This window comes from Egretta garzetta, unplaced genomic scaffold (assembly GCF_000687185.1).
Source record: "Egretta garzetta isolate BGI_Z169 unplaced genomic scaffold, ASM68718v1 scaffold293, whole genome shotgun sequence".
Classification (NCBI taxonomy): Eukaryota; Metazoa; Chordata; class Aves; order Pelecaniformes; family Ardeidae; genus Egretta; species Egretta garzetta.
Window position 1 is genome coordinate 2,846,771 of NW_009259318.1, and position 13,442 is coordinate 2,860,212.

Consider the following 13,442-nt stretch of genomic DNA (forward strand, 5'->3'; position numbering starts at 1 on the left):
TACTCTAAGATGATTCTATTGCAAAATTATTTTAAAAAAGTTGCCAAAGCCTCTTGTATAGGCTTTTGGCTATACAGCAGGAGGCTGTAGTGTTTTCTTAACAATCTAGTAGTTTGTGTGTCAGTTTTGATTTGTAAATGGCATCTAGACCTCTAAGGACATGGCATTCAAAAATAAACTGTAAATGGGCCAGGTGTAATTCCTCCTTTGAGGATTAATCTGATTGAGTGCTGTCATGGGTAGAGGTCATATATTTTTCTACCAGGAGAGGTCACCATGGTAGTTTACAAAAGTCAGATTTTTATATTTATTGTAAAAGACCTTGCAAAAGAGAGTTTCTTAGCTCGTGGGAGTAATTTCACTAATTGTGCTGTTGTAAAAACAAGAACAAAATATTATTTTTATCATACACATGATGTTTTTACACAGTATGAGTAACAGAACACAATAAATCATCAATGTATATAATGACAGTGTTGTAGGTGAAGGGCAAAATTTTCACTGTTTTAACATCTTGATGTTAATTGCTTTTTAAATTTAAGAATACCGAGAGTGTTCTTGACTTTGAGAAAATAGAATGTTTTTGCTATAAAGCATATTGATTCAACTTCTAAAATTTAATTTCTACTTGTATGCCATGATGTATTTGATGTTGTGGTCATTACAATTGGAATGAAGGAGGCATAGGAAATATTGTTTATCTTAATTCACTTTCCCATTCAGAGCACACAATCCAAATGTGAAATCACTGCAACGTTTTCAGGCTAAGTGGTAATGGCAAAACTGTGTAGGAATTGATATACTGGATTGGACCAAAAGCTGAGTTGTTTCAGCGTCTTATCTCCAATAGTGGTCTGTTTTCAATGCAAAAAAGGAAGACTTTCTTACAAAACTATTATAAATTAAAACAGGTAAAGTTCTTCTGAGTCTTTTCCTTTCACCAGGGGTCACTAGATTCTGGCTGTATTCTCATAATGGGTGGTTTTCTACTGTAGTTTTCTCAGTTTTCTTCTGGGATAAGACTTTAAAGGGCATGTCCTGTTCTAGAAGCTTTCTGCAGCAGAACCACAAACAAGGTGGATAGTCTTAGTGTTTCAGCTCGGATCACCTTCCAGGCTGGATCCTGGATTCCAGTGGTTTTCCAGATGAGCTCAGCTCCTGTGGTGCCTCTTCCTATGGGAGACAGACTTTATGCATCCGCTTTCCTCTGACATGTTTCTTTGCTGGAAAAAGTAACTGCCTATCTTCCAAACACAGTAACACCCGTAGTTCATAGTGGTACAGTATGAGAGGGTACACAATACCCTTACAGACTCTGTTTTCAGGGTCCTCACTTGTCTTTATTGTAGGCCCTCATTGACCTCTCACATTGTTTTGTTGCTAGCAATCCTCATTTAGTGACTACATTTAGCATGTAGCTTTTATTAACGTTCCTCTGTTTGCAAATACTGTTGGAGAAAAGGCTGAGATGCAAGAGTAAGAGCTCCCACATCAGCTGCTGCTTAAGCTTTTCAGGCGAGAGGCTCATGCTGTGGCTGTATTTAGGAGTCAGGGCTTAAGGGGATGGATCTCATGAAACCGGTGCTCTTTAACATTTTCATCAATGACTTAGACAGCGAGATCGAGTGCACCCTCAGCAAGTTTGCGGATGACACCAAGCTGAGTGGTGAGGTTGACACACCAGAAGGAAGGGATGTCATCCAAAGAGACCTGGACAGGCTGGAGAGGTGGGCCTGTGTGAACCTCATGAGGTTCAACAAGGCCAAGTGCAAGGTCCTGCACCTGGGTTGGGGTAACCCCCAGTATCAATACAGGCTGGGGGAAGAAAGGATTGAGAGCAGCCCTGCCGAGAGGGACCTGGGGGTACTGATGGATGAAAAGCTAGACATGAGCCGGCAATGTGCGCTGGCAGCCCAGAAGGCCAACCGTACTCTGGGCTGCATCAGGAGGAGTGTGGCTAGCAGGTCGAGGGAGGTGATTCTGCCCCTCTACTCAGCTCTGGTGAGACCTCACCTGGAGTACTGCGTCCAGCTCTGGAGCCCTCAGCACAAGAAGGACATGGAACTGTTGGAACGGGTCCAGAGGAGGGCTACAAAAATGATCCGAGGGCTGGAGCACCTCTCCTATGAGGACAGGCTGAGAGAGTTGGGCTTGTTCAGTCTGGAGAAAAGGAGGCTACGGGGAGACCTGATTGCGGCCTTCCAGTACCTAAAGGGGGCCTATAGGAAAGATGGGGAACGTCTTTTTAGTAGGGCCAGCTGTGTTAGGACAAGGGGAAATGGTTTTAAACTAGAACAGGGTAGGTTCAGGCTAGAGGTAAGGAAGAAATTTTTTACAATGAGGGTGGTAAAACACTGGAACAGGTTGCCCAGAGAGGTAGTGGAGGCCCCATCCCTGGAAACATTCAAGGCCAGGTTGGATGGGGCTCTGAGCAATCTGATCTAGTTAGCAGTGTCCCTGCTCACTGCAGGGGGGTTGGACTAGATGACCACTGGTGGTCCCTTCCAACCCTAAACATTCTATGATTCTATGATTCTATGAAAGAGTTCTAGGCTGCAGATGGGTCACATGGTTCTGTGTCTTTTCTGAAGTCACTGCTCAGTTTTGGCTTTATATAATGATTTCTTCTGCATCATATGCCACGAACACATCCTCCTGCTGTATATATAAGCTATGCTTCTCAGAGTACCCAAACTTCAGAGTAACAAGTCATAGCTGGCTTACTTAAGCCAGCTAAGGTATGTGTGTATTTAAGTGCTTTGTTTCTGAAATGGACCTCAGGATGGCTTTCCTTTTTGAAAGTAGTAAGTTGATGACAACATTTTTAAAGTGTGTTTTTAAAAGAGGTTGCACTCTTCCTGTCTACAGTGGAGGAGCTCTTCTTTACTTTTATTTATGTCTCTGCTTTTGTCCTTTCTCCCATTTAAGCTATGTAGTCATGTCATAAAATGCTGTGTCATCTTTCATCTGTTAGCAGAGTAGAAACAAGGCTGCATGGTATATAAGTTTAATCTAGATTTAGTCTTCTCTATGTTTTATAGTAAAGTGTATGTATTCTAATAGGTTTGAGGACATTTTCTCCATCCCATCAAAGCAGTGTTAGAAAATAAAAATGGTGGAATTTTTATCAATTTCCTGCTTTTGTGCCAATTTATAACTAAATCTGTGCTTTGCCAAATAGCATTAGCACTCAGGGCCTTCTCCAGGTCTGTTTAGTGAAGTGATATATTGATAGTCTAATACATGAAGCTTACAGGTACTCCTCCTGCTGGGCTCACCAGATCATTTCTTACAGATGGTAATGGATTTCTTACAGATTACGGCATGCAGAGTAGGTCCCATAATATTTAGTGGCATTTTGTGATATTTATGTAGTGCATATTGCCTGTGTAACAGTAGGTGTTAATGAGGTGTCCAATCCCTTAAAGGCACAGGTAAAATATACTATTTCTTTTATACTATGGAAGAGTCAGGCTGTATTAGTGTAGAATATATCTGAATAAAAAACCCCACATGACTCAAAAGCTTTTGCTCTATTCTTTTATTCCTTGTAAACCTGTGTGAGAGAAAACAAGAGGGAGAAACCCTGTTTCTTTCTAGGCTTCTTGTTGGTCTGTGGGAAAATGAAAAAAAATAGGTCAGGAATATTATATTATTACAATATAAGACATTATTAAAATAGATATGGAATATTGTTTCATACTTCTAAACACATTAGGAAAAAAATTGAGTCCACAAGTCTTTCAATATATTCTGTAAGCTTAAGTTGTCTGCTAAGTGATCTTCCTGAGTTGCCATAGTCTTTCTGGAATCAAATGTAACTATCAAGCTTCTTGATGTGAGTTATAATACAGTTATTCTTGGGGGTTATATTACCTTGTGGGTTGCCCTAATGCAGTACAGAACATGTTGTATTGGATGATTGCCGTGTGCTTTTCAACTATCTAAAATAGAAACCATTGTGCAATAAGTATGGCTGAGGCGAATTAACAAAGGGCCAACTCATAATGCCCTTAGACAAATTTTACTCGCTTCTTACTCTAGCTGTATAGAGTTTTCTGTGCAAAGTGGTTTCAGAACATGTCCCAAGAGACTAGAGAAACATTTCTTACTTGGGAGTGAGAGGAAGGTGGAGAGGTACATGCAGAATTTTTCCAATTCCTCTCCTCAAAATTTTGAGACCCTCCCAAATCAAAAGGTTAAGAAACATGGATGTGATTATTTACAATTCCAAAGTGGATATTCACATTGGATAGATTCCACTTCAGGAGCAAAGCTAAACCATTCCCCTCCTACCAGAGGTGGTCCCATTGGGTCAGGCTTCAGGACATGCTGCTGGGGAACCAGAAGGCTCCTATGGGATACTGGTGGATCTATAGAGAAATGAAGAACTGAAGAACAGGGACTAACTTCTTGAATCTTCTTGATTCACTATTTGATTGTGTTTGCCTTAGTGGTATCTTTCTGAATCAAGCAATCCCAGAGAAAAAGTCCTGCTCAAAAATAATTGAGACTGTAGTTAATTTTCTTTGTAGAAAATTGTTGCCTGCCTGAATAGAATTAAAAAGTAAATCTTCCTCCCTGACTCACCCAACTCACTTGAATGGCAGTTGTCACAGGTAAGGTGACTACAGCACCATGTGCTTCCCTCATTAGTGTACAACTTCATTCAGTACAGGAAATAAATAGTAAATGTCGATAAATGGGTAAGGTTTGAAGTCAGCAATGCCTTAAATTAAGCTTAAAATACAGTATGGTATGAAGTCAGCAAATTCAGCATATTTATCAAGCATGCATGGACACATTTTTTTAAGAAATGTTAAACAAATCCATTTGTATCCAAACAACAGACTTTTGAACACTAAGTGCATTGGTTTCATTAAGAGATGTAAGTCTGAATAACCTAATGATACTATAGGACACTTTGTCAACTTTGGCAGCATTTGGCATCTTTTCTTCCCTATATTGTATATTCTATTTTCATGCTTTTTGTCTGTCATCTTTATAAGAGCAAGCACGATGGTAGGAAATAAGTTTTTTCAGTATCAGTAGGTTTTCATAGCATTTGAGTAACTATTAAGGTAAACAGGTCATTAAATTGATATTTTCAACTCTAAGGACTGGAAAACCTTGAAGACAGGTTATCAGATTAAATTTTGGACATAAGTACACGTGTGCAAACATTTGGACTATTAAACCTTTATGCCTGCTTCTGAGGCTTCATTGTTTTGAGCTGCCATTCCTTGATTGAATCTTCGTGAGCACACACTATTCATTTAGCCATCCCACTTCCTCCTTTTACCCGAGCACCTAAATATTCCAATAAAAAAAGTGAAGAGAGCCTTGTGTGTGCTCTCCACCTAAAACACAGCTGCAGCTGAGAAAATACTCGTCTTTTTCATGTGTGCACTTTAATCACTCCAGCCGAACTCCTTTCCTTCTCCTGCTTCCCCCGTGCAGTTATCCATAACCATACTGGAACATATTGTAAATTCCAGGCTATATATTTCATTTACACACGCTCCTGTATAAAATGTTGATTTTCTGTGTTAATGTGCGTATTTTTTTATTTGGTCATCAATTACATTCTCGGGTAAAAGTTGATGGCTTTTCCACAAGAGTTTCTTATTTGACTGAATTAGATATGGATGGAAGTTAGTTGCATATGTATTTCCCTTTAAGCTTTTTTAAAAAATATTTACTATTTTTAATAAAATTAATGAAATGGAGTTATAGTAAGAATAGCATAAACATGATTATGTATTTTTTATGATTTATTTTGTGGGGGAAGAAGAAAGACTTATGCAGAGAATTAGTTTTAAGAAAAAGAAAAAAAATAAATACAAAGATGAAATGAGTTTAAGGGTTTCCACTTGACTGGGCAAAGAATATTATAGGTGTGAGTTTAGGGTTTTTTTTTTCCCAGGCAACAGGGACAAGAACAGAATAATGGAACACCACTACTGACTTTGGCAGAGATATTAGCTAGTACAATCCCAGTTTAAAATCTGTAATTATATTCTATGTCAATTCTTTACAGTCAATAGGCAGTTACTGCATGTTAAATGCTTTCCCTAGCATTACTGTAGTGATTTGAATTGCCCAGAGTATCCTTTGCCACTAACAAAACAGGAAGAGACTAACATGTGAGTGTGAAGAATCTGGTCCATACTGTTGTTTCCTTACTCTGTGCTCTGCTTCCTGGAAGACAATTCGAGTTGCAGCGCTGCCTAAAGACCCTCCCCACTGGTACCTTTGTCAATACGGTATGCCTCCGGCTGTGCCTCAGTGCCCCAGACAGAGGCTCATGCTCTGTGTTTTTCCACACCTGTCTCGTGATCCTTCAGTGGGTCATGGCAAATGTCCTGACAGTTTATGGCAGCTGTTCTGTTCAAAGGATATGCAGCTTTGCTTTCCCTTTCTTTCCTCATAGGAGTTCAGAGGAGGGTTGCTGAGAAAAATGGAAGGCTGACACTCAAAGCTGGTTGCTAGATAGAGTAGCCAAGGGTATTTACTAGCTCTATTTTGATCAAGCCTGATGTGGCTCTTGTTTTTTTGAGGTAATGGTTTGTTCCTGCTTGTTATTTTTGGTTTTGATTTCATTAGATGAGTTTATCCCTGGTAAGGGTTTTAAACTGAAGCAGGGTAAGTTGAGAGTGGATACAAGGAAGAAATTCTTTACAATGAGGGTGGTGAAACACTGGAACGGGTTGCCCAGAGAGGTAGTGGAGGCCCCATCCCTGGAAACATTCAAGGCCAGGTTGGACGGGGCTCTGAGCAACCTGATCTAGTTAGCGGTGTCCCTGCTCATTGCAGGGGGGTTGGCCTAGATGACCTTCCAACCCAAAACATTCTATGATTCTGTTGATGCCAAATGGCTTTCCGAGTTTATGAAAACTGCTGAGAATCCTCCATCATGTATTTCTTCCCTCACCACTTGCAGGAGAAGGAAAAATACTGCTGGGAGCCTAAATAAAAAGTTTTGCAGGATCCTTGTAAGTATAATGCCATTTTGAAAGCAAGGGTTCTGGAAAATTTCAGAAAGTTGGAGAAAGATCTCAAACTGACATACAGATGGATGTCAATCATCAGGAGCATATTTGGCATACTATTTAACTTGCAGGGTTTTTTTGCAGTTTTTTTCTGGTTCATGGTTTGTCTACAATTCCTCACCATCTTTTGTTGCAATTTCAGTGAGAACAAGTATTTTTTCTGACTTTCCAGAAAATTGCTGGTATTTTTTTCTTTACCAGAAGGTAAATGTGAGGCAATAAATTTAAGGTTCTGAAAAGTGTTTATGTGTATAGGAGGAAAAGGAGGCAGGTTAGGGCTTTCTTAAAGGTGAATTTAGTGAGGTGAAACTTGATCAGCCTTGACAGCCCTGGAAACGGATGTCTTCTATCTTTCATTAGAAGTACACACAACAGTGTAAGTTTCATAATCTTCTTTTTTTGAGGGACCACCTATAGAACTATGATGTTTGTCCAGTTTCCATGCTCCTTTGGTCTTTGGCCTGTCTGAGGCTGCCAACAAATGTGTTAACGGCTGTGGTTTTGTTAATGTGGACACCTATCCAGGACAAAATGAACTGAGATCAGTAATTAACTTCAAATTTATTAAAGACATTTTTATTTACTAAGATTCCTCTTTCTTCCTCCTTCCTGTCAACATTTTATTTTTCTTTTCCTGTGCAGCCTTATTGACTTCAGCAGGGCTTCCTGGGTGTAACCAAGATGGGTTCTGGTTGGTAGCTGATATAAAATCATAGAACCATAGAATCATAGAATGTTTTCGGTTGGAAGGGACCCCTAGAGGTCATCTAGTCCACACCCCCCGCAGTGAGCAGGGACACCGCTAACTAGATCAGGAAAATCATAGGCTATGGAATTTGCCTTGAGAATAAAATACCATCAGGACAGGCATAGTTTTAATTTCAGCTTTTAGAAGTACCCTCAGACGAATAACCTAAGCCTGAGAAGTTTTTGCTTCCTCAGCATTTATCTGCTTGTCTCCTTTCTACATAATTTTTTACCTAACTGACCCAGTGATTCTAATATACAGTTTCTGTAGGAATGATTCTTCCACTGCCATCAGTGCTGTCTGTTAGGACGGACACTGAATAAACTGCCACTGAGTGGCAGAAGCATGCCTTTGATGCAGTTGGATGGCACATTTGTTTTACTTTGAATTGCTATGGATATCTTCCCTTGCCAAAGGGTAAGTTACCAACACTGTCAACAAAATCACTTAAGCTATGCTTTCTAGTTGTGTTTCTCCCTCTAAGACTGGGAACACATGTATTTCTGAGGTGGAGCTTAGTGGACCTCAGCCATTTTAGTCTGCAGATAAGGACATGGAACTGTTTGCTTCAGAAATGCTCTTTCAGTTCAAGCTTTGGTACTAGCTTTCTGCCTAATTACAGAAAGAAGTGCTCATGACTTCAGAGTCTACTGCAAAACTTCAGTGCTATTCCTCCAGCAGGCCTATTAGGTCCATATAGACAGTGTTCTGCTTCCTTTGGTGGAAATAAGAGATCCTTAATAAGAAACATGAAAACAAGTGCTACTGAGTCATGATGGCAGGAACCTGCTAAAAATGTAGAGAACTTAATAAACGAAAGAGCATTTTGCCAGATTTCTGAAAAGCAAGAATTGTTTTCCTTTGAAGATTGTTCTTAAATTGTGCTTTGACTGTTATGTTTGAATAAATGTTTGCATTTAGATTTCAGACAGACCACGAACTTAGAAGTTTTACTTGTAGAAACTCTAGATAATACATTAATTAAAAAAATCAAACTTGTGGAGCTAATTTGCTGTGTATTTTCTTGTGCTTCTCTCTTGAAACTGTGCTGTAAACTTTCTTAACTTTCTACTAATCGTTGGTTATAGTCAGGCTGAAAGTGCCATGAAAACAGAGGAAGACTGTGCATATTTCTTGGTTCTCATTCCAGGCAAAACAAGGAGCTAGAAGCGAATACAGAAATGTTAACCTAACTTTGTTAAAAATCAAAACTGATGTGAAGTTTTGCAGATTAGTGTAGAGTTTTTCTTATCTGTTTTTCAACTTTAAAATATTTTGGTCTCTTTTCAACCATTCAGAATGTCAGTTTTAAAGACATGTTGGTATTGTTATTCAGTGAAAATTGTAATTTAAGTGTGTTCACTCTTTGGGTGCTTTAGAATTCCCCAGGTGCAGATTGCAAGCATTTTTAAGTATAAATATTTTCCAAAGCTGTACTTTATGTAGTAGGTGTTTGGTGACTCTGAGTTACTGGATACAGTTTGAGTTGGAACAAAGCCTAGAAGCTGTACTTTGGTTGTGTTAGCATTTTGCAATGGCAGAGGAAAACAAGGAAGGAAGGAAGAAAGATCTCAACAAATCTGTCCACACTGTGATCCTTACTAATCTGCTTTCTTTAGAAGTATCTCAAAGTATACTGATCCTTGGCTATGCACGAGTGCTTTACAATATAGTGCTATAGAGAGAAGCAATATTAAAATACAGATCATTCATTTATTTTATATGCTGTATATATACTGCTCGCTTCAGTCGCCGAGGTGAACAGCTCTGGTACCGGCACAATTGGCAGCAGAGTGCTGTACCACAGTGCACGGTGGGATCCTGAAGCAGGGAAACCTCAGGAAGAGCTGAGACACCTGCCGGGAGACCACAGTCATGGGACAGTGGCTGACAAGACATGAGGGGTCAAGCCCCGCCCTCCCCACCTGTAAAAGAAAACCCTGGGGAGCGCTAGCAACCAGGGTGGGCAAAGAGGGCATGGCATGGCAGTTTGCCTGCAGGGAGGGCGCTGTAGCTCTGCTGGCTCAACAAGAGAGCAATGGTACCCACCCAGCAGAAGGCCATGTCCTTTCTAAACTCTGCACCCACCAAAACTGATGCAGCTTCCCAGACAGAGCTCCAATGGGAACATGCTGCCACCCAAGTGGCAGTTGGCAATAACACAGCTGACAGCCTCTGGATAAGGATGAAGGGGAAAACAAATAAAACAGATGTTGTTGTGGGAGTCTACTATCAACCACCCAACGACAACACCAATGAATTATTCTACAGGGAATTAAGGCATATCTCTAGATCAGCTGCCCTTGTCCTTATGGGTAATTTTAACTTCCCAGACATCAGCTGGGAATATCATACAGTGGACACAAACAGGTGCAGGAAATTTCTGAAGTATGTTGAAGATAACTTCTTGGTGCAGGTAGCCAACTAGGAAAGGTGCCCTCCTAGATGTGATGTTTGTAAACAGAGAAGGACTTGTGGGAGAAGTGGTGATTGGTGGCTGTCTTGTTCGCAGTTCTCACAAAGTCGTTGCGTTTCAAAAGTTGGTGATAAGAGAGAAACTGCCAGCAAAACTCTGATCCTGGATATGGGAGAGCAGACTTTGGGCTGCAGAAGGAACTAGTTAGTGAGGTTCCCTGGGAACCTGATTCTGAAGGTATTAGGGTCCATGAGTGCTGGTCACTTTTTAAGAGCCAGCTCTTAAGAGCACAGAAGCAGGCAATTCCTAAGTGTCGGAAGTCAAGCAAGTGGGGGAGAAGGCCAGCTTGCCTAAGCAGGGATCTTGTTCTAGAAATTAGGCGGAAAAGTGTACAGACATTGGAAGCAAGGACAGGCAATGCTAGAGGACTACGGAGATGCTGTTTGCCATAGGAGGGAGAAAATTCATGAGTCCAAAGCTCGATTAGGGTTCAAGCTGGGCAGCACTGTGAAGGAAAACAAAAAGGGCTTTTAAAAATATGTTAATAGCAAAAGGAGAATCAGAGATATCATTGGGCTGTTCCTTGATGAGGTTGGTCACCTCCCAAATAAGGATGTAGACAAAGTGGAGACGTTTAATGTCTTCTTCACCTCTGTCTTCAACACCAATGATGGGCCTCGGGAACCCAAGAGCCCTGTGTTGGAAGACCATGACTGGGGGGATGATAAGCTCCCAGCTGACCCTGAACTTGTTCGAGACTTGCTGCTCCAGCTGGATGCACATAAATCTATGGGGACTGATGGGATTCATCCCAGGGTACTGAAAATGCTGGCTTATGTCATTGTGGGACCACTATCCATTGTTTTTCAATGGTCTTGGGAGACTGGAGAGGTCCTAGTTAACTGGAAGTTGGCAAATATTGTCCCAATTTTCAAGAAGGGTAAGAGGGAAAACCCTTGTAATTACAGACCTGTCAGTTTCACTTCAGTGCCTGGTAAAATTATGGAGAAGGTTATTTTGGGAGTTACTGAAAACCACCTGAGGGACAACACATTGGTCATAGCCAGCACAGGTACACAAGGGGAAAGTTCTGCTTAATCAACTTAATTTCCTTTTATGACACAGTCACGCATAGTTGACCAAGGGAAGTCGGTAGATATGGTCATTTTGGGTTTTAGCTCAGCTTTTTATACTGTCACAGTATCCTTCTGGATAAACTGTCCAGCACACAGATAGACAAGTCTGTAATACATTGGGTGAGAAATTTGCTGATGGGTTGGGCTCCAAGGGTTATAGAAAATGGGATTACATTAGGCTGGCAGCTAGTCACCAGTGGGGTTCCCCAGCGCTCAGTTTTAGGGCCAATGCTCTTTAGTGTTTTTATAAATAATCTGCACGCAGCAATTGACTGTACGTTAAGTAAATTTGCCAACAATACTAAACTAGGAGGACCTGTGGACTCCCTTGAGGGTAGAGAGGCCTTAGAGAGAGATCTAGATATACTAGAGAGCTGGACAATCACCAACCATATGAAATTTGTCAAGAGCAAGTGCTGGATTCTCCACCTGAGATGATGCAGTCCTGGTTGTACATATAAAATGGGGGACGAGAGACTGGGGAGAAGCACCACAGAAAGATATCTGGGGAGTTGGGTTGATAAATATGAGTCAACAGTGTGCGCTGGCAGCCAAAAGGGCCAACCATGTCCTGGGTTGCATCAAGCACAACATAGCTAGCTGGTCAAGGGAGGCGATTATCCCACTCTACACTGCACTGGTGCAGCCCCACCTTGAGCAGTTCAGGATGCCTCAATTTAAGAAAGACATACTGTTAGAGTGTGTCAAGAGGAGGGTGAACAAGGTGATGAAAAGCCTTGAAGGCAAGACTTACAAGGAGCAGCTGAGGTAATTTGATTCGTTCAGCTTGGAGAAGAGAAGGTTGAGAGGTGACCTCCTCAGAGTCTACAATTTCCTCAAGAGGTACAGTGGAGGGGGAGGCACGGATCTCCTCTCTCTGGTGATCAGCGATAGGACACAAGGAAATGGAATGAAGCTGTGTCAGGGGAAGTTCAGACTCGACATTAGGAAAAGGTTCTTCACTGAGAGGGTGATTGGTCACTGGAACAGGCTCCCCAGGGAGCACCAAGCCTGATAAGAGTTCAAGGAGCATCTGGACAATGTGCTTAGTCACATGGTTTCATTTTAGGTAGTCCTGAAATGAACAGGAAGTTGGACTTGATGAGCCTTATAGGTCTCTTCCAACTTGACATATTCTATGGTTCTATATTGAATATATAAAAGTTGACATTACACTTTCTGGTTTTATGTTTATAAATTCTGCTTCATGATCCAGAAATGTTTCATACACTTGCTAGTTTTAGGAATGATATGCTTGTAGCCTCCCTCCATTGCTTATTTTTTAAAATTTTAAGTTTTGGAAAGAAACAAAATAAGAATAATACTGTGTTTTTTCCCTATGATATACTGATGGATTGGAGCTTACACCATTGTTTTATTCATGCAAATCACATTCAGGAACAGATTATGTCTCCCTTTTATGTACTGGCATAAAAAAGCATAACACTTTTTATTGTATCTTTCATCTCAACAAGCTTATTTGTATTAGTCATAGGAATAAATTAGATGTGCAAACTGTAGCCTGTCTTTTAATGAAAAAAACTGATATTTTGTCATTTTCATTCTGATAGGAAATAGTTCTGGTTGTGTTTTTTGGTGCTGAATATGTGGTCCGATTGTGGTCTGCAGGCTGCAGGAGTAAGTATGTTGGCTTCCAGGGAAGAATACGGTTTGCCAGAAAGCCAATATCAATTATCGGTAAGATTTAATTTTTTTTTTCTTAACTTTGCTATTATCATCCATTTTAAGGTAAATATGTCAACTACTGCAGAAACCATATTGCAATTCAGAGCTATGTCTTCTATTACTCAAACATTTATCTGCTTTGTGAACCTATGCAATTATTTCTTCTTTTGGATTGCTAGAACTGAGTATTTAAAATATGGCTGTGAGACAGGCAGACATCAGCTTAAGAAAGGAAAAATTGTAAAGTGAAGAAATCTTTACTAAATCTACATGGGTTATTGGAGAAAACTGACAAGATTTTGGACCAAAAATCCTTTCTTAGGTCTCCTGTAGTAAGCAAACACCAAGGGGAGTATCAATTGGGAAGAACATGGCAATGTGCAAAGTATAAGTCAGGAAAAATT

At 40.5% G+C, this 13,442-nt stretch overlaps 1 protein-coding gene across 1 annotated transcript in view; it reads left to right on the plus strand.

The window, feature by feature from the left end:
* LOC104124223 (potassium voltage-gated channel subfamily KQT member 1-like) overlaps positions 1-13,442 on the plus strand; it is a 316,296-nt gene that overhangs the window by 37,540 nt on the left and 265,314 nt on the right. Inside the window, exon 4 of the mRNA XM_035892082.1 lies at positions 12,924-13,050. Within this exon, the coding sequence (XP_035747975.1) occupies positions 12,924-13,050 (127 nt within the window). The remainder of the gene's footprint in view (positions 1-12,923; positions 13,051-13,442) is intronic.